The sequence below is a fragment of the Patagioenas fasciata genome, chromosome 2, assembly GCF_037038585.1.
Source record: "Patagioenas fasciata isolate bPatFas1 chromosome 2, bPatFas1.hap1, whole genome shotgun sequence".
Lineage (NCBI taxonomy): Eukaryota > Metazoa > Chordata > Aves > Columbiformes > Columbidae > Patagioenas > Patagioenas fasciata.
In genome coordinates this window covers 46,056,333-46,080,212 of record NC_092521.1, presented here as the reverse complement: position 1 = coordinate 46,080,212, position 23,880 = coordinate 46,056,333, and the positions used below count along the sequence as shown (strand labels likewise).

The following is a 23,880-nucleotide window of genomic DNA, read 5'->3' as shown; positions in this document are numbered from 1 at the left end:
GCCATCTGGGAGAAGCACGATGGTTTACCGGTCTTTTGAAGTAAGAGGACATACAGACAAATTTTTGAAGTGCAAGTAGAGAAAGGCAAGGAAGAAGAAATGTTTGAGCACACATCACCACTACAGAGGGAAATGCAGAGCTCTGCAGAGCTCCCTGGCTGTGACAGCTGTGCTGCATCCCACAGTTCCTGGACAACCACTGTTTGTCCTGCAAAACCCATCCTTTGCTTTAATTGTAAAAAAACGCTGGATTCCTCTATGTTAAAGGTACAAATAAAACATTGCTTCTAATGAGAAAGCAACACTAACTTATTATGTGGAATTTGTACCTCTTCTTTTTTAAAATTGCACAATGTAGCAACATAGAATACTTTTGCTTAAATCCCACAATTCACTGAAAATGAGAGTTATGAAAATGTATTCTATTACAAGCGGTTTGAAGGGAAGTACACAAGTACACAAAACAGTTGCTGTGCCTCACAGCTTAAGATTATGTAAAACAGGACAATTCTGATGGCTTCTGCTGACAAATAACACATGGAGAGTTTAATCCTACTCTTAGTTGGGTGAATGAGTAAATGACAACTGCTTTCCATGGGAACTGGCTTGGATCTTCTCTGGCCACAATGTAGAAGACAGTTTCAAAGTTCTTGTGCATTTTCCCAAGAAACTACACTTCCATGGCCTGTATTACTCTTATGAAAATATTTGATCAGAGATCATATTTAGTACCTCAGATGTGCTTTTCATGCTTATGGAAACAATTGTAAGCATCATTATTCACTCTCTTTAAGTCAAAGACTTTTGACAGCTAAAATATTATCTTTTTAAAGTCTTTCGAAAACTTAATGCAAATAATTCACAGACCTTTGAGGCTTTTAGGGAAGCTTAGGGAGGCTTTTCAGGAAACAGACATGACTGAAGGTCACCAGGACACCACATACCAATAATTCCTTGCAGGCTGCAGCCCTGACAGCATTTTGAAAATTCCTTAGCATGTCGAATATACAGGCTGTAGCTGAACAAGTACCATCTTGCCTAAGTCAGCCCATGCACCTGAAGCAGGACTCTCTTCAGCCACAGAGGAATCAGCCAGGACAAAAATCCAGGGATTTCTCTGTTTAAGTACCATTCTTGGAGGTAAGAAACCCTCAGGCTTCCAGAGTAATCACTTTTCTCTGACAGACAGACGATACCCTTGTTATCAGAATGGACAAAACTTTTCTTTTGATCTGAATTTGTATGAAATCAACATGGGGAACTATTTCAAACAAATAATACACTTTGCTTACATTTGTTTGTTACAAATGCTTGCTCATGCAAGAAGAAAGGAATGCTGTCTAAATAAATGACACCACTGTCCTTTTCAGAGGGACATACAACCTCACAGTGACACATAATTAATTACCTGTATCATTTTTAGTTTAGCATATAGATGGATATGCTGATTTCTCATTTAACACTCAGTATGCCAGATCATTATCTGAAGTAAATTAAAGTAGCTGGAGACCACATGAGAAATCTAGGTCAATTAATTTATGCTACAAAATATGGAGCTCATTGTTTTCAAACTCCAGGCACAAAGATACCAACAGCCTCATTTTGCGATCAGTATAGGAGAGGACAATACTGACAGGGCAGGTCCTCATAAAGCCATGCAAATCGACTGAAGATCTGCCTTTTTTTTTTTTTTTTTTTACTCAGCTTTGTTAGAGGCTTCAGGTTCAGTCTCACCCTGTTGTGACTTAGTCCCTTGAAACTGGAAGGAGACTAGCATGCAGTGAGCAAGTATTTTTGCTCAGCAGTAGCTGTTTGCGGGATTGTGCTCCTGCTCATTATCTGATAATAGCCTATGGATACTGAACCCCTTGGACTGGCTTTCTGTACCGCAGGGGGAAACATACACATGAGCACATATACACACAGGCACATTTTGTAAGGAAACTCACCGCTGCTAGAAGCATCGTTGAGATTTAGCAGCCCACCTCCGAGCCCTCTGTAACTATGGTAACTGTAGGTCCCATTGCCATTGATGTACAACACCTCCTGTGAGCTGGAAACAGCTGATGTTGAGTAAGTGACCTGAGCTGGCTCCTGTTTGTACTGCTTGTCAGCTGGAGCTGCCTCGTCCTGAAAAAAAAAAACCAACAAGCAAAGGTTTTGCATTATTGCTACATTTTACCTCTCACAAGAGGGCCTTTTCCATCAGTAAGGCTCCGCATCTATTGCTTTCAGAAAAAGTGTAATACATGTTAAACAAGCACAGATGTATTTCTGATTGACCCAATATCAGCTGAAAAGAAGCAATGAAAATAACTGAGAATACAGGTTTCCTACAAATCTGAAAATATTCATGTATTTGTGCTCCACAAGCCAACCATACTGCTTCTCAAATGAGGAGATCCATCCTCTTACCCTGAAGAGCTCGGAGTCTCCTGCAAAATCCAACTCTGCTAGAAAAAAGACGTTACTTTCTGAGTACAGGAGCGACTTCTCCGAGCCAGAGCATTGTATTTTTCTTGATAAGGCAAACCTGTACAAAATGCAGCAACTACTTCTTTTGATGCGTCAGACTCAGAAATGACAGAAGGAACAGAGAAGTGGAATAAAACAGCATTTCCTGTGTTTGCAGAGGGCGGAGTGAGTGTCCATCCACACAAGGGCCAAGTGGAAAGGATGCCTCTACAATCACGACTTTTAAGCATTTGTTATCTGTGTATAATTAGCAACTGTTTGTACACCATGAGTTCCCCTCAGTGGTCCCTGTTTGCCCCTCAGATGCTTGCATGATATTTAACAGGATTTAGCACAACAGCCCTCCAGTTTACCCTTAAAGGAGATGATACTTCAGGTGAAAGTGTATAGTTCCCCATCTGCGCTTTCTGTAGCTACTGCTTAGAGCACCTCAGCTCCACTCATGATCACAGAATGCCCCTGTGGCAACTTTAATAATGATGCAACTGAAAAAAAGAAAAGCATTTAGAGAAGATTTAATGTGTTTTAGTAGTTGGAAACAAGGAAAACGATCAGTGTGTGACTGCTCAGCCCACCACAGGGACCTGAGTGCCAGAATTTCTGATTGAGTCTGCAAATGTATTTGAACTTTTTCTTAATTTCTTTTAACTTGTAGACTTTTTTTTTTTTTTTAAATAGGCCTGATTTTACACTCTTACCTGATGAAGATATATTTCAGTAATTTCAAACAAAATGAATCTACAGAAGATCATTATTTAAAAAACAGAGGTAAGAATGTTTGCAGACATTTTCAGAGTAGTTAACTGAAAAATTATCTGTTAGAATTATCTACCCTTTGTACAAGTTTTTCTCCATGTTATGTCTCTATTCTGCACAACCCTTTTATAGTTGCTAAATATACCAAACTTATTAGCAATGCTATAAAATATATCAAACCTTTCTTAGAGTGTTTACTTAAATATAAGAATGTATATACCAGCACAGAGGCATAGTTCAAACAATGTCCACTCTCTGTGTCGAAGCAAAAGGGATTCTGAAACTGCTTTCCTGTTTGCATTAGGAGCAGTCGTCAGTCTCACCTCTCAAATAAGACACTAATCACTTTTCTAAGATGAAATTGTCCCTGTCTTGTAGATACTTGTTGGTGAAAGAGACGTGGGCACAACTGAGATGACTCAGGAGAAGGCATATATATTATTAACAGAAATGTTAATATTTAATACAGAACACCGAACCATCAGATAATTAATTCCATAAACAGTCAGAATGAGGCCTCTTGGGCACTAATATGAGCCAAGGCAAAGCTTTGCATTTTTAAGAGAGCTGGCCAATCTGGACTTCTATGCATTTTCTTAAGTAATAATATTTAAACAAAGGCCCAGTGTATTTTTGCCAGGAATTCGACTTTAATATAATCTACCTTTTATCTCCAAAGGTCATTGCTGTCTCTTGTAAGAGAAAATGTATTTTCTCTGAGAAAATATTCATGAGAACTTCATTCATAGTGAAGTTCTATCTTGGCAACAAAGCTTAACTCCTTGTCCAAATCTTAAACACTCTCAAGGCCGAGATGTTCTGCATCCTTATGTCTAAAAGCAGATGATACTTACTGCCAGAGACTCACTCAGAGTCACATTTTATTCTCACAAAGATCGGTAAGGGATCTTCTGCGAATTTATCAAGGACTGGAGCGTGTTCAAGGGGTGCAGTACAAAGAGGACTAACTCCTACAGCTGAGCAGAGTATCTCAGGGCCTGTCTCCTCATCCCGACAGTCTGGAAACCACAAATTTGCTCTCCCTGAATTTACATGTTCCCCAGAGCCCCCCTAGTCAGTGCACCGAAAGCCTATCAGTGAGTTTCTTGCAGAGCTGATGTGCTGAGCTTCCAGCAGAGCACAGCAAGCAGGGCCTGGCCGGAGGGCATTGCCAGGGCTCTGGGTGCACCTCGGTGTGCACCAGCCCATGTGGTAGAGCAGGTGGCCAAGAAAGTGAGAGACCGAGTTCTGGCTGCTTCTTGCAAAACACAGTGAAGAGGCAGAAAATTTGGGATGCAAGGTCTTTGCTGGCTGTGGTGAGGAGGGGGCCTGAACTCAGAGCTGCCATCTCCTAGCAACCAGGCTCACAGCAAAACTGGGGTGGGAGCCGCAGCTGAGGCTGTGCCACTGTGTGGAAAGAAATGCACATTTCAGAGAGCTACAGAGATAGCAAACAGAAAGGGAGCATGACTCAGTTCCCTTTCAGTGAAGGGCTGTGCTGGGAGGCTTCTAGCCCTGCTGCCTCCTGGCTATGCCCTAACACAAAATTCAGAAGCTGCTCTGAGTGCAGGAATCCAAGGCTGGGGCTGCGCTGCTTGTATGGGGAGCTTTGTATCAAAATAATGGCAGGCCCGTGCAACACTGTAGCATGTCATGGTGTGCTGGTACATACTAAGAAAAGATTTCATGAAATATTGCATGACCTGTATATTGAAGAAACCCTGCTCTGCTCTGGCTGATATTCTGAGCAGCTAATGAATAATTTAAGAGGAAATACCATCCACAGCAATACAGATGCTACTGCAGAATGTCATGACTGTGATACAAAGAGCAAGGCTCACCAGCAGTGTCCCAGTCTCCTGTTCCCCATGACAGCATACACATTTCTTTTCAAAAAGTCTGCTCGTTGAGGAAGCAACTCTAGCAACGCCATCACTCCTTTCTGTTCCCCATCTCCTTCACCACCACCAAAATAACACAAAAAAGTAATAGCCTGTGAACATAAAAAACCCTGGCAAATCTGTGCTGCACTGAGTTTTGATCTCATATATACACAAACGTCAGAAATGCTGTGTATTCCCATTAAGAGAGAGCAGTGCTATTGCCCTTACTCCACTGTCAGCAATAGGCATTGCTAACATGTAAATGTAAATCCCAAAAGGAGTGTGTCTGCAGACCAGCTCACATTGACAATGCAAGGTAACCATAAAGCTAACAAAACTCCTCCAACAAGTATATAAGTGGTAATGTTCCAAAACTGGCAAAGATGGTGACAAGCATTTAACTCCTGCTTTCACGAAATGAAGTGTCTACCAGACTGACAGCTCTGAGAATGCCAGCTTTTAACTGCCCTTATGTAAAGGTGATTTTTTCCCACTCAATTAGAAGAGAGACAAAAAGGCAAACACATTTTTGCCTCATGTTTCTTGATACTTTTTTAATATGTTAAATGGAAAAATGTGGATTGCATGTTGTTCTTGTCAATAAATACTTCCCTTAGAATAACACTTTGAGGTTAGGAAAACGCAAGTGCAGATTAGTCTTCAAACAGATAGGCAAGCCAGGGACTCAAGATTTGCATACAGTCTCCCATTTTTTCAGCAAAGGAGAAAAAAATCATTCACATGAAAAAACAAAGCATGCTTTCATGTGCTTGAAGGTTTTTTTTAGCCTCAATTGCTTGTAGTATGGCTTTAGAAGAAATGAGATAATGTTTCGTATATTTTTCCCATTTGGAACCCACCAATGTCTTTCTGTGATTTTTGAATCAAAAGTAAAATAAATAGAAACACATGATAAAACCATCTAGCACTTTTCAAAGCATACCTAATTAATCCTCACAATACACCTACTAGATAGGACTTTTATCACCGCTTTTCAGAAGGTGAGACTCTGGCAACAAAGGCAACCCTGAGCCAGCACTACCCAATATATAAAGTGCCTGAGCTCTGCAGCCATAACAACACAGCAGGCTTCTATTTGTGTGACTTAATTTTTACAATAACGGTAAGAAACTCAGAAGTTCTGCCATGGGGCAGCCTGCTGAATCTGCAGGAGGCTGTGGGGCTGGAAGCTCTCTGACCATCTCAGCTCTTGCACAGAGAAGCAGCTGCTGGCTGCCTTTCCCCTCTACTCTGCCCTGGTGAGGCCACATCTGGAGTACTGCATCCAGTTCTGGGCTCCCCAGTTTAAGAAGGTTAAAGAATTCCTGGAGGGAGTCCAGCAGTGGGCTATGAAGATTATTAGGGTCCTAGAGCACCTTTCTTATGAACAGAGACTGAGAGAGCTGGCTCTGTTCAGCCTGGAGAAGAGAAGGCTGAGAGGGGGATCTTAAAAATGTTTATAAATATCTCAAGGGTGGGTGTCAAGAGGATGGGACCAGACTCCTTTCAGTGGTGCCCAACGACAGGATGAGGGGCAACGGGCACAGACTGAAGCACTGGAGGTTCCATCTGAATATGAGGAGAAACTTCTTTACTTTGAGGGTGCCAGAGCACTGGAACAGGCTGCCCAGAGAGGCTGTGGAGTCTCCTTCTCTGGAGACATTCAAACCCCACCTGGACACATTCCTATGTGATCTACTCTGGGTGAACCTGCTTTAGTAGGTGGGTTGGACTAGATGATCTGCAGAGGTCCCTTCCAACCCCAACCATTCTGTGATTCTGTAAGCATCCATCATCGTCTGCATGGGGCAAGGTGCTTAAAGGATGAACCACAGGATTCCTGGCTCCCGCTGCAGGGCCCAGATAGTGGCCACTGGAGACAATTGCCATTTCCCTGCCAGATCATGTATACCCTGTGCTCCATCTTCTTGAACTTATTTCTTACTGTCTCTTCAAAATCCCTGACTTCTTTTCCCATTCTCCCTTCTTCTCCACTTTCATGTTCTACCCTACATGTCAGTCTTCTTGCCTAGCAAATCCTAATCTTTCCAAACAAATCTCTTGGTGCCTGAAACCTGAGCAACTTCAGCAACTCAAGCCCTTTCATTTCCTAATTTGTATTTAATCAGTGTCACATCCACTGATGGTCCCATCTAAGATTTTCTCTCCCTCCTCAGACTCCTGTCAGTCTTTTAATCCCCAAAATTCACAGGGAGCAAAGCCAGGTTCCACAATTAGCCAGGGCAGGTCCTCTTTTCAACTCACATTTTTTGCTAGTAATATCTGATCCTCTTTCACCACTAGTTCCTTAATTCATCTGAGTGGTTTCCTTCATATCTCCAGCCTACTTCCCCTTCATCCTTTCTTATCTTTGCTCCTGCCATGATTCACAGCCCCAACCCTCTTCCCATCATTTCTACACTGAGATCAGATTCCTAGGTGCACCCACCAAAATTCAAATAATCTCAGAATGTAGGAACTAAAATGTTTTGACCATGTAAGCATGAATACCCAGTATCACATCCTCAGCATAAATGACAGCTCCATATTGTCAAGACCAAACACAGAGCCTTTTTTTTTTCAGGATTCATAAATACATGTAAGGATCAAACTGCCCTTAAAAGACAACATTTTCCTCACTGTTGAAAATAGCTGAAATTTTCTCTGAATGAGTTCAACAGACGCAAGATGTACACAACAGTAAATGCAATCCCTGGGGAATGAAGGTCACGAATCTAACACCGAAATGCATACCTACTATTATAATGGGAAGTGTCAGGCAATCTTAATAAATGATGATACTACCAACTGCTTGGACGACACACATTGTTCTGACAGAACACTGGATCTTTCATTAGCTTTAATTACATTAAATTAATTCTCTAGTGTTTGACCCAGCTTTTAATTTTATGACCAATATCCTGGAAGCCTAGACAGCTAAACGTTATTTTGACACATCACAGTAGGCTAAATTTTCCTTTAACATTGCAGTAAGGCTGTTGACTCAGTGTGCTTAGTGATGGTAGAAATGGTGTTTCTGCGAATGATGGATGTGTGTTTTCACTTCAGTTTTGTTTTCCATTGCACATTCTTTCTTCTCTCTCCAGTTGCTAAGGTTTGTGCTGGGATTACTACTCACTAAATAAAACCTGTTAAAGACTAGGGAGGCCTGAATGAAATGAAATAGATCTACATAATTCACTGAGTTTGGAATCCAAATGAAGCTTCACAGTAGTCCTTTGTATTGGCTGACCTTCATATTTAAAGTACTGAATATTTATAGTCCTTTAAAAAGACAACACATTTTAATATTGCAGGAGGTGTTCTTACAGCTGTGATCTAAGCATGGAGGCAAGGTAAAGTTTGTAGAACAAGCAATACTTTTTCTTAGATCAGGAGAAGAAGTTCTGTGCCCAAAAGTTGATTTAATAAAAGATACGACCTTCCCCAGCAAGCCTTATTTCTCTTACAACACAGCAAAAGCCAGATTTTCAGTTGAAGTCAGCAAAGTTTCAGTACTCACAGAAAAGCCAAGCATTTGCTACAGGTTCCCTGGCGAATTTGTGCACAGAAGTTAATTCATGTGACCTGTTTGCCATGCTGCATCATGCTTCCATACCTCAAAACTATTTTGAATAAAGTTCTACAAAACTTCCAGTTCCTATATTGAGGGATCATTCGTCCAAAATTAGCATCTACCTGAGATTTTACCTCATCATACCAGACCCATTGCTAGAATCTTGATAGTCTGTTTAGTAAAATATTTAAAACATACCACAGATATCTTTTATTTGAGGGGCAAAGTTATTATCTGATAGCTTTCCAAGACAGATATCTGTATTTTTATATACATCTTTACATCTAGATATCTGTCCTTGGGTATTTCTCCACCTCTCAGGCTAGTCATAGTATTCGTTAAAATGATGCATCCATTGACAATCCCACAACCTGTTGTCCAAAATCATCAGGACAGACAGATTTAGAAAACAATTGCACCTCTGGACAGAGTCCTTCCCCTTTAAGTTTACTTGTCTTTCATGAACAGCATTCCAGGTCTTCATCAAGGAATAAGGAAATAGAGTTATGAATGAGGTCTACGCACAACCAGCAGAAAGATCCCTGAGGTTTCCCCCAGAAGTACTGAGAATAAATTTTAGCAAACTGGCTAAAATAAAACACAAAGTCAAATAATATCACAGAACTAACACCAGATATTCTTTAGATTGGGAAATGTTTTTATAATTCAGTGGTGGACTTAGCAGTGAAATCAAGAGGGCCATAATTGCTGTCCTCAGGCAAGCACAATATTTATCCTCTTGTAAAGAACTTTCCTTTTCCCACCATCTGTAATCAGATCTAGAGCATGTTTTTCTCTGCCACTCTCTCTGCATTATTTTCTTCACTTTTCCTTACTTACATCAAGTATGTAAAAAAAATGAGAAAGCCTGTTCTTGGGTGACATACTACTGAATCTGTAGCTCAGTTGGAACTGGGTATTCCAGCTAAACTGAACATTCATGCTTTAGCTGCGAGTCTATAATCTCATCATTACATGGAGAGACATCAGTCTCAGATTAGAGTTTTCTGGCACCTGCTCACAGAAGCAGCTGCCAGGGTAAGGGGCCATCACCATCCTCACAGAGCAGGGTGTTTAAAAGAAGATGAGCCATGGGATTCTTGGTTCCCATTGCAGGGTCTGGAAGGTGTCCCCTTCTTAAACAGCCGGAGATTTCTGCCTTTCCCCTGCCTGTGACCCAGGAGTGCACATCCTGTGTCCCACCCTCCTTGTGTCTGTCTGTCATCTCATCATTACGTGGAGAGCACATCACAGAATCACAGAATCACAGAATGTTCGGGATTGGAAGGGACCTCGAAAGATCATCCAGTCCAATCCCCTTGCCGGAGCAGGAACACCTAGATGAGGTTACACAGGAAGGTGTCCAGGCAGGTCTTGAATACCTCCAGAGTAGGAGACTCCACAACCTCCCTGGGCAGCCCGTTCCAGTGCTCTGTCACCCTCACTGAGAAGTTTCTTCTCATATTTAAGTGGAACCTCTTGTGTTCCAGTCTGCACCCATTACCCCTTGTCCTGTCATTGGTTGTCACCGAGAAGAACCTGGCTCCATCCTCGTGACACTCACCCTTTATAGATCTGTAAACATTAATGAGGTTACCCCTCAGTCTCCTCCAAGCTAAAGAGACCCAGCTCCCTCAGCCTTTCCTCATAAGGGAGATGCTCCACTGCCCTAATCATCTTTGTTGCCCTGCGCTGGACTCTCTCCAGCAGTTCCCTGTCCTCCTTGAACTGAGAACTGGACACAACATTCCAGGTGTGGTCTCACCAGGGCATCAGCCTCAGTGCAGAATTTTCTGGCATAGATGTAACATTATATGAAAAAGTGCTCCTAGCATGCAGATGTAACTGTATTGAACATGTTGCTGCCAGAAGTCTAGGTACTGATTTTGCTGTGACGTCCAGTATCAAAATAGTTTTCATATTTTAGAAAAAAAAACAATATATATTTTTTTTAGATGGTGGGCAAATATTGATACAATCTAATTGAGCTAAATCAGGTGTAATATAGAGTCCAGTTAGGCATCTAAAATCCCTGTAATGCCAATGGCCATGTGGGAACTTGAAGAATGTCCATACAAATATTAAGGTAGCTGCCAAGAGTTCAAGGACCTCCAAACTGTCCTTCTGACATAGGGTATAGAGCCAAGAAAAGAAACAACAATGCTTCAGTCTCTGATTGGAAAGGCAGTAGGTTCCTTCTGCTTTCAGGTTATTAACAGTGACACGAACTGCCAGCATCAGTGCTGTCACCAGGCATCAAAAATGACACTAACCAGTGTCCAACAAAGAATGAAAGCATGAGACTGACATGGAAAAAGAAAATCAAAACAAAAAGGTGCTATTGTGTAGAACAGAGAAAAATGAACTTCAGCCTTCTGCATTTCTGATAGAATGACACATTACTTATGGAATGGAATGGGTATGTTAACCTTCAATTAAAGGTTAGCGTTTTCACATTGGAGTATTTGAGTCTTTTTTTTTTTCACCTCTGCCACTTCACCTGCAGAACAGAAAACTTTTTTGGAAGAGGTTCTCAGATGGCTGTTGTAATTGTTGTCAGAATAATTTCTTTTGGAGCAATAGCAAATCAGCGGGATCATTTTTCATAGCCTGTCAGATTTAGCCAGTTCATTATCCACTGTGATAGCAGAAGAGCAACATGAGCTTTTACAGGTCTCCGGTGTTGTTGGTTGAGCATGGAGACATGGAAGAGCTATTCCTACAGTTTAGATAACTGGGATGCAAAGTAATTGGGGAAAGAGAAACTGGGTTCTTCTAAAGGATCATGTCTCTCTCTGTCCAAATGGAAAAGGATAGCACCTATCTTTTTCTGTTCATCTTGAGATAAACTTAGTGCTCTTTATTGACGTTCTAGATGGCTGCTTTTTAAAATATATTTTCTGTGGTGTTCCTTTCTGCACCAGGGGCAAAGGTATGCTGAAAAGTGTAACTCAATATAGCAATTACATTTAAGGTAGACTAATGACAGAAAGTGTCCTGCAAGTTAACTTTCTCTGTAGCTCCTGCTGTTCTTGCCTTAGGTTGCAGCTATCACCCTTCATAAGATATTTCATAAGTTATATTGGACATAGTCATGCCCTCTATTTTTCTAGACAATTTTAATGTATAAAAAAATTTAGTTAGCTAATGGTTTCACCACTATTATATGAAAGTCGTCTCAACACAGAAGAGGGGCACATAGTGCAAGACTGTGGTGCATGCACAGCAATGACTTCCTCAGTGCAGTTTAAAATGATGTGTCCAGTGATGGCAGCAGAAGATTACAAACAGCTATGGCATGTAAGAGGCAGAACTGGACCTGGTTCGAACACATGAACTGTGCCAATGTCTTTGCAGAGGAACACTAGAGAAGAGGGGCCAGGTAGAACTTTTGCTCCTTCTCATTGTACCAGCAGAGAGATTTGTCAGGGCCCAGGCCTCATGGAGAATTTCTTCCTGTCAGGACAGGCAGAAGACAAAGGTGGATTTTAACTCTGACTTAAAGAACAGCACAGCATGGACCTTGCCTTCGGCCTTATCATAAGTTACCGATTTAGGCCTTGTTTCAATAGCCAACCTTGAGAATCCCCACCTCCTCTATTTGTACCACCCCACCCGCTCTCAGCCAAGATTTTCCTTTCTAGGAAATACAGCTTCCCGTGGGAGACTGCATCACTGACTCCTTCAGACTGGCGCAGAGGATGGGGCCAGAGAATACGAAAGGATCCTTCCCTTCCCTGAGCCACCTCCAGAGAACTCTCAGCCTAAGACAGCTCAAGGCACAGGACCATGGGAGCAGGCAGGCCAAACTTGCTCCTAAGAGAGCTCCTTTGGTGTGTGCCTGATGCCGAAAGTGAAGGACTGCATCACAACTCCAGGACCTAGGATGTCCCTGTTGAAATTAGATTAGCTAAAAATCTGAAGAAAATCAAGTTAAAACTTCAGTGGAAATGAAGCACAGGTTATGTTATGTTCATTTTTATGTTGCTGCATAACCCCTCTAGTCCTTTCAAAGCCAATTTCTTTGCAGCAGCCAGCACCTTGCAGCAGAACATGGGTGCTGATGATTTTTGCTGCTTCCTCATTGACAGGCAGTACAAATGGAGGAATTGGAATATCTGACCTTTCTTCCAAACAGAAACAACATAAACAGCAAGACAACAATGTCATATTTTCCCATCTCAAGAGCAGTTTTGCCTGCAGGTGATGGTGCTGAACAAATCGATGTATTGTTGAAATTGATGCATGATGACAAAGGCGTAGCAGTACTTACTGCTGAACCACAAGGATACAAAGTGTGAGAAATTCCTCCATTGCACTGTATTCCTCTCATTCAGAACAAGCCCTACTTTGCCTGAGGCAGCTCCACTTTTATGATCACGATCAAGCATTTTTCTCTGCGTTTTTCATATTTATGTGTACTGTCTCCAGAAATTATCTCAGTGAGGCACTCCTATAGGGAGAAACATTTCTGTTCCCCCTTGCCAACGTGCCATTTTTTAGTGACTACCATGGGCTGGATCAGCATCACTGTGTTCAGTGCAGGAGTATTGCACCAGAGCATCAACAGAGAAAATTTTAAACTCATGAATCAAATGTTTAGGGAGCATGCAGAGGAAAGTGTGTGGGAGTATCAGAGCAATGCTTGTGCCAGCTTTGCAGATTTATTACTACAATATCATCACGGTCAACATAATTAAACCTCCCACTATAGGTCCCTTCGTCTACTGCATTACGGCTGATATCACTCCCACCACCAACAGCATATTTTCTTGACACAAAACAGCTTTCCATACACCTGCTAGTTATGGGGTACAGAGATGCAACTAATGAAAAAGACTTCATTGGAAAATTATGGGGTATAATTTGGACTGCTGAGTGTTTTTTCCTATTTCTCTTCTGCCACACATTTTCTGTTAATATCACATACACTGGACTCTGTGGCAGTGGGAATGGACCAAAGCACTTTATACTGGCTTCTAAATTAAATTCTTCTTCATTTTAAAACAAAAGATGATAGCCTAGACATTAAGCATTTGAGGTTAATGTTGAATTAACTTCCTCAGTTCCAACTAATTAAAAATGTCTGTGTGTTCTGCTTTGAAAAGGAAAAAAACAAGTCCGCTGGAGATTCCAGCATATTGCCATATTTGTAGTACTGTGTCTCTTCCAAAAGTAAATTCTAGTGGGAGTTATAGATAGCTGTCTTTAAAAAAAAAAAAAAAAACCAACAAACAGCTTTCTTGTCTACTAGTGATTACTTATATTTTTGCATGCACTTAATAACTGGTTCTTGTTTTCAACAGCAGGTTCAGATATTTTAAAGATGTGTTTGATATAGTTGGTTGCTAATAATTTTATTTCAAATCTGTGTTAAAATTTGAACTTCAGGTTTTTCAAAACCAAAATTCTTTCTATTAATTCAATGCAGGATGTCTGTTTTGTCAACACTGCCCCAGGTACTACTTGACTTTTACAGCTTAAAAACAAAACAAAACAAATTAAAAACCAAAAGGTATATTAAAAAAACCCTGACCTCCCCACCCTGTCTCAAACCATTTAGTAGGAAGAAAATGTTTTGCTATTGAAGAAGATCTGCTCTAAATTGTTGACAGAACTTGGTGCACATCCTTTAACTTCAGTACTGTCAGGGTTCTGCATTTTAAGAGATTCAGTAGATAAGAAGTGATGCTTTGGGTTATGGCCTTTTGATTCCCCAGTCAAACCAGAGTAGCACAAGCCATTGGAAGAAACAGAGGAATGCACTTTGGCCTTTGGAGGATGCACTTTCTGATTTGCTTCATTAATGGAGACAGTAAAACTGAAGTTCAATACGAAATACCATGAGTAATAAGCATGAAATTTGTGCACTGCAGTACAAATCTGTTCCCCAAATATTCTCATTTCAGGGGAGGATTCTTCTGGCACAATGCCTGGGCTGCTGGCCGCAGCCTGCTTGGCTGCCTTGCCCTGTGCCTCGCCTCTTTAGCAGCTGCTGCTGCTCCCAGGCAATGCACTCGGCTCCTGCTCCCACAGCTTGCTACATTTTCTTTTATTTTTTCTTAGAAAAATATGCTTCTAAATTTAATTTAGAGACATCAAGCCAGTTGTTGAATCACAAACATGTTCCTGCTACCAAACATAGGCAGTCTGTGCATACATTTCTACATATATTTTCTGCGTGGAGAATTGCACTGTTCTAACCGAGGAATACAGCTGAAACCATTGTGCAACCGTAAGTAATTTATGATTGTTTAAAGTCTTCTAAATCTACCAATTCATTAAGCAAAACAAGAATATGCCAGTCTTGAAAAATAAGAGTTTGCACACGCACACCAGGTTTGCATTGATTTCATTAAACTGGCCCACACTCGGCATGATAATAGGGATTTACTCACCAGAAACATTATTCCCTGCCTGCGCTGTACACAGGAGGGTGTGTACAATCAACTCATTAGCTAAACACAGGAAAGGAAAAGACAAAATCATGCTTGTAACATGCTTGTGTTTATGCTAGAAACATCTGAAAGGCAAGAAAATGCTTCCCATTCAATACATTCTTGCCATATGAAAGGGATGGATAAGCAAAATGCTTTCTATTCCTGGCTTTAAACACGGGAGCTGGAAGAAGAAAAGCCCGGACTCCAAAACCTCCATCTCCTACACCTGAGGAGAGAACTTTTATATCTACATTTCCACCAGTCTTTCCTCTTCGGCCTCTTTTACAGGAAATGGATATTAAAGACACAGGGAAGAAGGCTGTTCTGGTCCCTGTTCATTTTCTTTCCACCTGTGGTAGGAAGGGGGAGAAGGTTGTTTAAAAGTTCCTGTCCAATAAACAACCCGACACTCTATTTCTGAGCCTTCAGCTTTATCAAACTGTAGACTAGAACACTTCAATTTTACTTCACATTCAAGATCTTATTGCAGTTCGGAGTGTTTAAAGTGTTCTCTGAAACCAGCAGCTTGAAATTCAACCATATATGCTCAGCACGAAGAGCCTGGAAAAATAAAGCATTTTCTAATTTAATGATCTCTGTGTTGAGGTGAAAAATTACCTGCTCACCTTAGGGCTTCACTGTAAATCCAAGGCATGAAATTATTTGCAATTGGATGCCTTGCACATTATTCCTTTCCAATAGATGTAGCAAATTTAATGTAGGTTGGGCTGCAGCGTAGAGGGAGGGGGGTTGCCCTGTGATACTCAGCAGACCCTTCCAGCTGCATCTGCTAATAACAGAATCATACCCAGCACTGCTGAAAACAGGAATTTTGCCACTGACTTGAAAGGCAGCAGGATTTAAAATTACAATGCACACAGCTTATTTTCCCCTCCTTGACAATGTGGCCAGTGCATTCTGGGTAGGAAGCAAAGTTTCCCAATACTAGTACATAATTTGATCTCTTGACAATAATCCACAAGCAGCTAAATGGTGCCTGCATAACATTTTGTGCCTCAGTGGTTAAAGCATACCATTTGGAACCACAAAAGCAAACCAAAGACCAGCTCAGAAGTAAAATAATCATTAGGTGGGGAAATGATGGAAGTGAACAAGGCCTGAAATGCAAACTAGCATGTGGGTATCCAAGGACATTGAAGTTGTCTTAGTGATCGTTTTGAACGCATAAAAAAGGATAAAGTAGTGACGTACAGAAATAGCTATTAAATGCCAAAACAAAGAGATGTCTGAATACAAAAAGCTATTATTAATAAAGCTTCTGTAGTGTAAGAGGCATTGAGCTCTTTACAAGTTAAAGTGACTTTTGCCTTTTGCGGTTTTGGGGATTCCGGTTTATATTTGTTTACTTTATGTTAAGTGAACTGTCTGCTTCCTTTTGCTGTTTTATATCATCTAAGACTCCACATGCCTCTCATTCTGAAGTGGAAATAACTTTGAGTTTGAATTTTTCAGGTCTGATGTAAATATATAGCAGAGAGAGGACATGGCTCCAGATGTGCCTTTCCCATCCTCCAGAGCAAATTAGGCTCTGTGACACCCAAGTGGAAGGGACTCCTGATGCTTTCTCCTCAACATCTAACAAGGATGTATAGTTGATACACTCTTCCCCACATACTGAATAGCTGTGGAAAAGACTCCATCTCCATTAAACAAAACCTCTTCTTCGTGCTTCCTCTAAATTTGCAGCTTTCTGCCACAGCAGCACTGCCTCAGCAGGGCATTCTCCAGCCTCCTCTGGGAGATATTTTTGCATAACTCCGTGCTTTGTAACCAATATTTTCAAAATCTGCCCTCAATACAAAAACACATCATATAAACAACAGAATAAAGAGAGCATTTAAGAACCCTACCATTTGTTTCTTCCTTCCTCCTGAGAGCTGTAGTATGCATTGATCAGGAAAGAGAACAACAACATACACATGGGGACACAAATGTATCTCCTTCGTCCTTCTTTCCTGCTGCATGAAGGGTGATACTGGAATCAACTGCTCAGTGTGTCAAGATGTAGAAAGCTGTGCATTAAGTGGCACAGGTGAAACACAAATTCTCTGTCCTCAAACGTGAAGGCTTAAGGTCTCTTACCCCTCACTGCTGAAAGCCAGAGATGGTGATCCTGAAATGGAGGTCCATGCCCTCGCTGCAATTCAGATTTTTAATTAGTTTCTTCCAAAACAGTGTTACAGTTACCTGCAATTTGTCCGCCAGTAATTTCCTTCCATCTTAACAGAGATACAAACTGTTCCTGGTCTGCAACAGCCAGACTTTTTGTTTTTTTTAATAAAACTGTACTTGAAGAGTCTTTCTTTAGGTCAGCTTCCTGTTACATGCAGAGAAACAGCACCAGAAATTGTATGGAGGAAGATCATTAACATCTCCTTACAAATCCCAATTTCTTTAAAAATGAACATTTAGGAACTAGATATAAATGGAAGGAAACACAGTAGCAATGATTTCCAAGCGGCAGTACATATGCTCTTATATTAATATTCAGATGTATTGCATTAGTACAGGACCTGCATCCAGCCTGCAACCGGCACTTGTTTCAAGCTGGTCTATTCAGGTTGCTGCTATGACAACTATCCAGAGGCAAATGCCAGGTCAGCTTCCAGTATGTGTACCTAGGCCATAACTGCTTTCTCAGAAACCTAGTAGCCACAGTAGTCCTACTCCTCTAACAGCTAAAAGCAATATTGTTAGAATTACTAAATGTTGTAATATTCTTAACACCCTATTCATATGCTACTGAGGCACTGAAAACTTTACATTTGTCTTCCTTTTATCCCATTTGTCTTCCTTTTATCCCTCAAACTAGAATGGGGATGAAGAATGTGTTTAAAGTACCTATTTGCAAATTATGTTCATTTATGTTCATCAGTATAAACCTGGGATCATTAAACTTTCTCTTCCTTGGGGGTTTGATATTATGTTTCACTCCACCACGATGATTATTGATATTTAATTTGCCTGTTTACAAATCACAGCAGGGAAAAAAATTATAGCTGTCATCTTGATGAGAGGTTTCTTAAAAAATGCATTCAGTGTTTATCATAAAGAACTTCTTCATGGCATTATAGTACATGCTAGTCTGTGCACAGCATCTAGATTTGTTCTTATCAACTTGAAAAGCTCGAATAACCAAAGTTTTTTTTTTCTATTGAGTTTAGCTTTTATATTAAAAAAACCTGGGAGTTTCCATAAGACTCAGATCTATAACCTGCACATTTATCCTAATCTTACATCATATCTTTTAACCCTATGATTAAAAAAGAAAAACAACAACAACAAAAAGACATTTAACGTTTATACTGAGGGAACTTTTTTCAGATGTCTAGCAGAGAGTGACATAATTAAGGCAAGAAATAGAGATGAAGCAAGTACTACTCTTGGAACTGCAAAGTTGTCTTGCAGCCATCTCCAAATATGATCTCATGTGAAGAATAAAGTTAGTCTGCATATAACTAGTTTGTTCAGCGAAAGGGAAACTGTCTGTCATGCACACATGGAGACATACACATATCCTAATAGCTTCATTGTATTGCCTCCCATTTGCCTTGTAAATAGTGATAAAAATGGCTGAATTAAATCAAACTAAAGAAATTACAAATTTTACAAGAAAAGTATTATTCTATTGTCTGTGCAGTGAAGGTATGAGGACAACACCTTTGTCAGGCTATACAGTTGTCTGACTTGTTATTTTCAGCTAATCTCTGAAATGAATATAAACTCTATCCTTAAAATTCCCATTTTTAAAACATGAAAATGCAGAAAGCCTTTTTCTTATCATGCATATTCTAGAAAATACTGACTGACAAGCACTCTGTGAAGAGCCTACTAACTTAAAAAGCAGCTGCTCTGGCTGAGAAATACCTTTGTTAGGATAGGAGATATGTAAGGCAACTTTCATTTTTCTCCGAGCTTCAGCTCTCTTTGGGCTCAACTTGTCATTTGCTATGTAACTACAAGAGAATCATATATTGCATGTCTGATTACTTGGGGCTGAAGGATGACAGAAGTATATGTAGCTCACATCTTTGACTACCCAAAAAACTCTGCATGCTGTGGTAGCCCTTCGATGACATTGCTTGCTAAAATAAAGGTCAAATTGCTAAAACAACATGGACAGAGCGCAGAAGAGAATCCAGTCCACAGCTTTGTGGTCATATCTGACCACTACTCTCCTATCTACAAATATAATAATGAATTCTCAAAGACCCAGATTCCTAACTAGTACAAAACAACATGGTGCCAATGAAGTTACATCTGTTTTCTAAACGATCTATACATGACACGTACATAAAAAGGTTAATACACTTCTACAGACATGTATTCTATGACGCAGTGCTTTTCCTGTTTTCCCGTATTCATCCTCACTACCAGGTGCTCACACTTTGTCTTGATCACCAAAACTTCTTATTTCAATTAGAAGAAAAATGCTAATTTGTAAATTTTGCAACATGACAGCATGCAAAAGAATCAATTCTAAACAACAAAACAATGATGCAAATGGCAGCTGTTGTAAAAACCACTTGTGTCCAAATTAGGGTGAAAGCAAATTTTTCCTACTACCACTCTTATTTACTTTTCCTAAGAAAGATCTTACCTTTTCATCTTCCTTAGCAAAAACAAAGGGGCAGGTCCTCTCATATATTAACATATATAAACTACTATTTCCTCTTAGATCTACTCTTGAATAATTTTCATTGGTCTTTTTGATTTCAAACAGGACAGTAGCGAGACTAATCCACCTCCACTTTCCAAAGAGTACCACAGCCCAACACTGCTCCAGGCTGTTCTATGATAAGGCTTTACAAAAACCCCACCACACACACACCTGTTCAGAAGAAGCAGAGACTAACAATGGTTAAGCTCTTAAAGTGAAACTTCCATTTCTGTGACAGATGACACAGAGCCGAGGTAGCCCACAAAACAGCCATCCCAGCCTCTGCTCACTGCCCAGGACAATAATGGCTGGATGAATTTTCCCAGATTTTTCTACTTATTTAATCATTCCTCTTTTCCCCAACCAAGACACAACTCTGTAAAGCGAAGGACACAACAAAAGAAGTATTCCTGTACACCACGTGTAATGAATGCATGTAAAACGGGCTGAACTTCAGCTCTGCTTAATTTGTTTCATGGCTCCCTTCTTGATACTAGTCCAGAATCTCCACTTCAGTGCAAGTGCTTCACCCTAAATGTTGCTAGAGTTGTAATAAAGATCTTGAAGGACTGTCACAGAAAAGCATCCCAAGATACCACTCAGAAGCATGGGAGATCTTAAGGTTTCACATAGTGTCTCTTCTATCTCTGAATGAAGCAAGTCATAGAAGTTCAATCCAATTACTGTTTCTACATTTTATATCAGTTGCCATGAAAAAAGTCCTCAAAATACAAGAGTGGAGTTACCCTTTTTCAGTATTCAGACTAAGCAGAGATGATTTGGAGAGCAACACAAAAGTTCTGCATTGCCTCTGTGCCCAGTGCTCAACCTGGACTGTGGAAAGATCAACAAAATCCAGCCCAGTGTAGTTCACAAGCATTTTACCGTTTGGCAGTAGTAAACTTACACAATTTCAGTGTACAGATCTATAAAATTTATGGGAGGGAATAAATTACTTTTAATGTCAGGCAGAATAATATTAAAAAAAAAAAAAATGGAAGCAACAGAACTCTTCATTCAGGTAATAGGTACCAAATATGTAATTTCTCGGCACTTAAGCTACTGGCCAACTAACAGAGCATGATCTCAAGATAATGAAAATGCACTGTAGTTAAAGAGAACACATGAGTACCATCTAAAACGGTCAGACAGGCAAAGCATTATAGTCCAAGCTACCATGACCTAGTAAACTCATTTATATTCCTCACAGAGAAGCCTCAGAAACAGACAATGATTTTATTGTTGCAGTCTTAAAAACTATGGGAAGTCACTAGTTTCCCAACAGACAAGATCACATTGAGTTTCCCATTATGAAATGAATTATTGCCATGAAAAAAACTTATTTTGAAAATACAGAATTGATGTCAGTGAGACCAGTTTTCATTAACTTTTAAAATTAGATTTTTACATGCAGAAATTTTCATCCTTGAGTGAGGAAATACAAAGATCAAGTGAGTGGAATTTAAGGTCTACAGATAGAAGAATGGCTTCTTCCTGCTTCAGACTTAACAGACTTAATTTCACTAGATCAGGGCTATGTTGAGCACTACAGCTATCGGAAATACTTCTAAAAAGTAATTCATAAGATGCAGTATTTGTGTGCAAATAAATACACACAGTTGAAGAGGTTTCTTCTGAAAACATAACAAATCTGTGCACAGGCTTATAAGTATATAAAGCCAACCTCTTATGTTTAATACTTGTGAAAGAAACAGCTAATAGGCATGAGCATGGTCAATATCTGTTCAAAAGAAAAACCAAGCTATTAGAAGTTTACACAGTTTTGACTTTTAAGCTGTTTATTTTTGCTGAGCAATAATTGAGATGGTTTTTCATCAAACCGCTGTTAAACGGACACTGTAGGCAAAACCATATTTAGTTTGGAAATTCAAATTCTTTTACTGAAGTACAGATCTCCATTAGGGTTGTACATGCAGCGTGCTCAGAACGTCCTGCTCATGTGCTGTGCCAAGTAGAGGAGGAATAATGGAGAAGAGAAGGAAGGAGCACAAACAAGACAAGAAAAGGAATTCAGGAAGCTGATCAAGTTTTGTCTTATCTTCAGGGTAGGGCACAACACTCCCAGTGTTCTTGATACACTCACAATTTATGGGTAATATTCTGTGGTGCGAACGCAAATCACACCTTACTTTGGGGCAGATCACCTCTCTGGAGAATAAAAGGCAGATCATCACTGGGCTGTACGCAGGAATAAGGCAACTTTAACGCAAAGCATCCCTTCAGCTCTAAGGGCAAGTGCAGAACGAGTGCTCTTACCATATTATTTTAACAATGCACCTTCCAGGACTGTCTAATGTTTGTCCTCCATTAGAAGATCTCTTGATATAACTTATGTAGTGGTAATTTTCATTATCCAAATCTTAGTTCCCCTTTCCTCTTCCCAAATTTCAACTGAAGGGTCCTCAAAGCCTGAGTCCATGCATTGATATAATGCCCAATCTTGGAAATTTATATTTAAAAAGGAAAAGTAGAGCCATGTTACCAAGAAAACAAGGTTACTTTTTTGTTTTTAAGAGCTATGGAACTGTAAAAACAACATACTGAGCCAAACTTTTCCAACCTTTCTCTGTTCAAGAAAAGAAAAAAATTCATTTTGGATAAATATACAAAAAGTAAAGGAAATTTAAAAGTAAATAAAAGGAGAAAAATAGAAAGATGAGAAGGATAGAGCCTTTTTACCTATAAGGCACTCTCCGTGGATGTGAGGATAGAGATCCACTTCCCATCTCAGCACAAGAACCAAGCACAGTCGTTTGTGTTCAATACCCCACTCAGAAATATTCTGGAATGCTTTGCTCTCAATCTACTTTGTTAATGTCACAAACTGAGACTAAATAATGACATTTCAATGGAACTGGGGATAGAACCAAGATTTTCTACTTCTCTAATGACTTAACTATTCCACCCTGCAGGGTAAATTTCTCACTATAAGTCTTACGAAGCTGCCTTACACATATTCCCATATTTCTTTTCCCAGACAAAACTATTCAGCAAATCTATCCTGAATTCACAAATAGTTTTGCAAGCACCAAAGCCACATCAACCCAGCAAGTTTACAGCTTGCCAAATCAAATGGCTGGTGCTATTCACAACTGTCTCCACAGTGTTCTCAGAACTCACTGCCAAAAAGAAGAAGGAGCTGAAGGAAGCAGAACCCAGCACCTGTTCTTTGTAGGCAACTTTGTTAATTTAACATCACAGCTGTAATTAAGATGATTGGTCTGGAGCCATTCTGCCTACAGATTTTCAATTCCATAAGTAAAAATAAAGACATACCTCTCCCCTCAAATGTACCTGCTACCAAATCCTTCTGTGACACTAACACCACAAAGTAAAGAAGGAAAAATCCTTTTAATAAGCTGGTTTACTTCTGTCTATAGTTTCAGAGTTATTCTTCTTTCAATGGCTCTCTGGCTGGTTTTTTAATTCTTACTGAAAAATCAGAGAACAAATAATATAAAACCTACATAATCTGTATGAGCACCACTTCTAAACTAAGCCATACTTTACACCACTTCAATAACCCACGTGATCTGTAAATACTAAGGCAAATGTACCACAATTATGACAATACTATCAAAAAATATAACAGCAAAAAGAAATAGCAATATCCACTCTCAGCTCCTAAAAGCTATTCAACAGTAGTAGGAATCTTTATTCAGTCAAGGCAGGACCTGAAAGAACTCAATGAACTATGTATAAAAGAAAAAAAACATCCTTTAAAAGATATTATTTTCCACACACACACATACACACACACACACACACACACACACACACACAAAAAACAAACAAACAAAAAAGTTCATCTACCATGACTGAGGCACATTTTGAAACCAGTGAGATATCTGACTTTATGAAAATCACGAGGAGAAATAAAGCATAATCATCTTTACAATAAGAATGTTAGACACTCACTGTATCCTTGAAGCAACAAAAACTATCAAAGCCTGGAACAATCTGTCAGTTTGATTTTAAAAAATTGAAAGAAATCATGCAATTCTCAGCAAATTAAAAATAATGAAACCCTAACATGCACTAGAACAA

At 39.9% G+C, this 23,880-nt stretch overlaps 1 protein-coding gene across 5 annotated transcripts in view; it reads right to left on the bottom strand.

Annotated features, from left to right (window-relative positions):
• NOL4 (nucleolar protein 4) overlaps positions 1 to 23,880 on the bottom strand; it is a 193,959-nt gene that overhangs the window by 10,356 nt on the left and 159,723 nt on the right. For all 5 annotated transcript variants that reach the window (XM_065830303.2, XM_065830302.2, XM_065830301.2 and 2 more), the window contains one exon: positions 1,950 to 2,130. In XM_065830303.2, the coding sequence (XP_065686375.1) occupies positions 1,950 to 2,130 (181 nt within the window). The remainder of the gene's footprint in view (positions 1 to 1,949; positions 2,131 to 23,880) is intronic.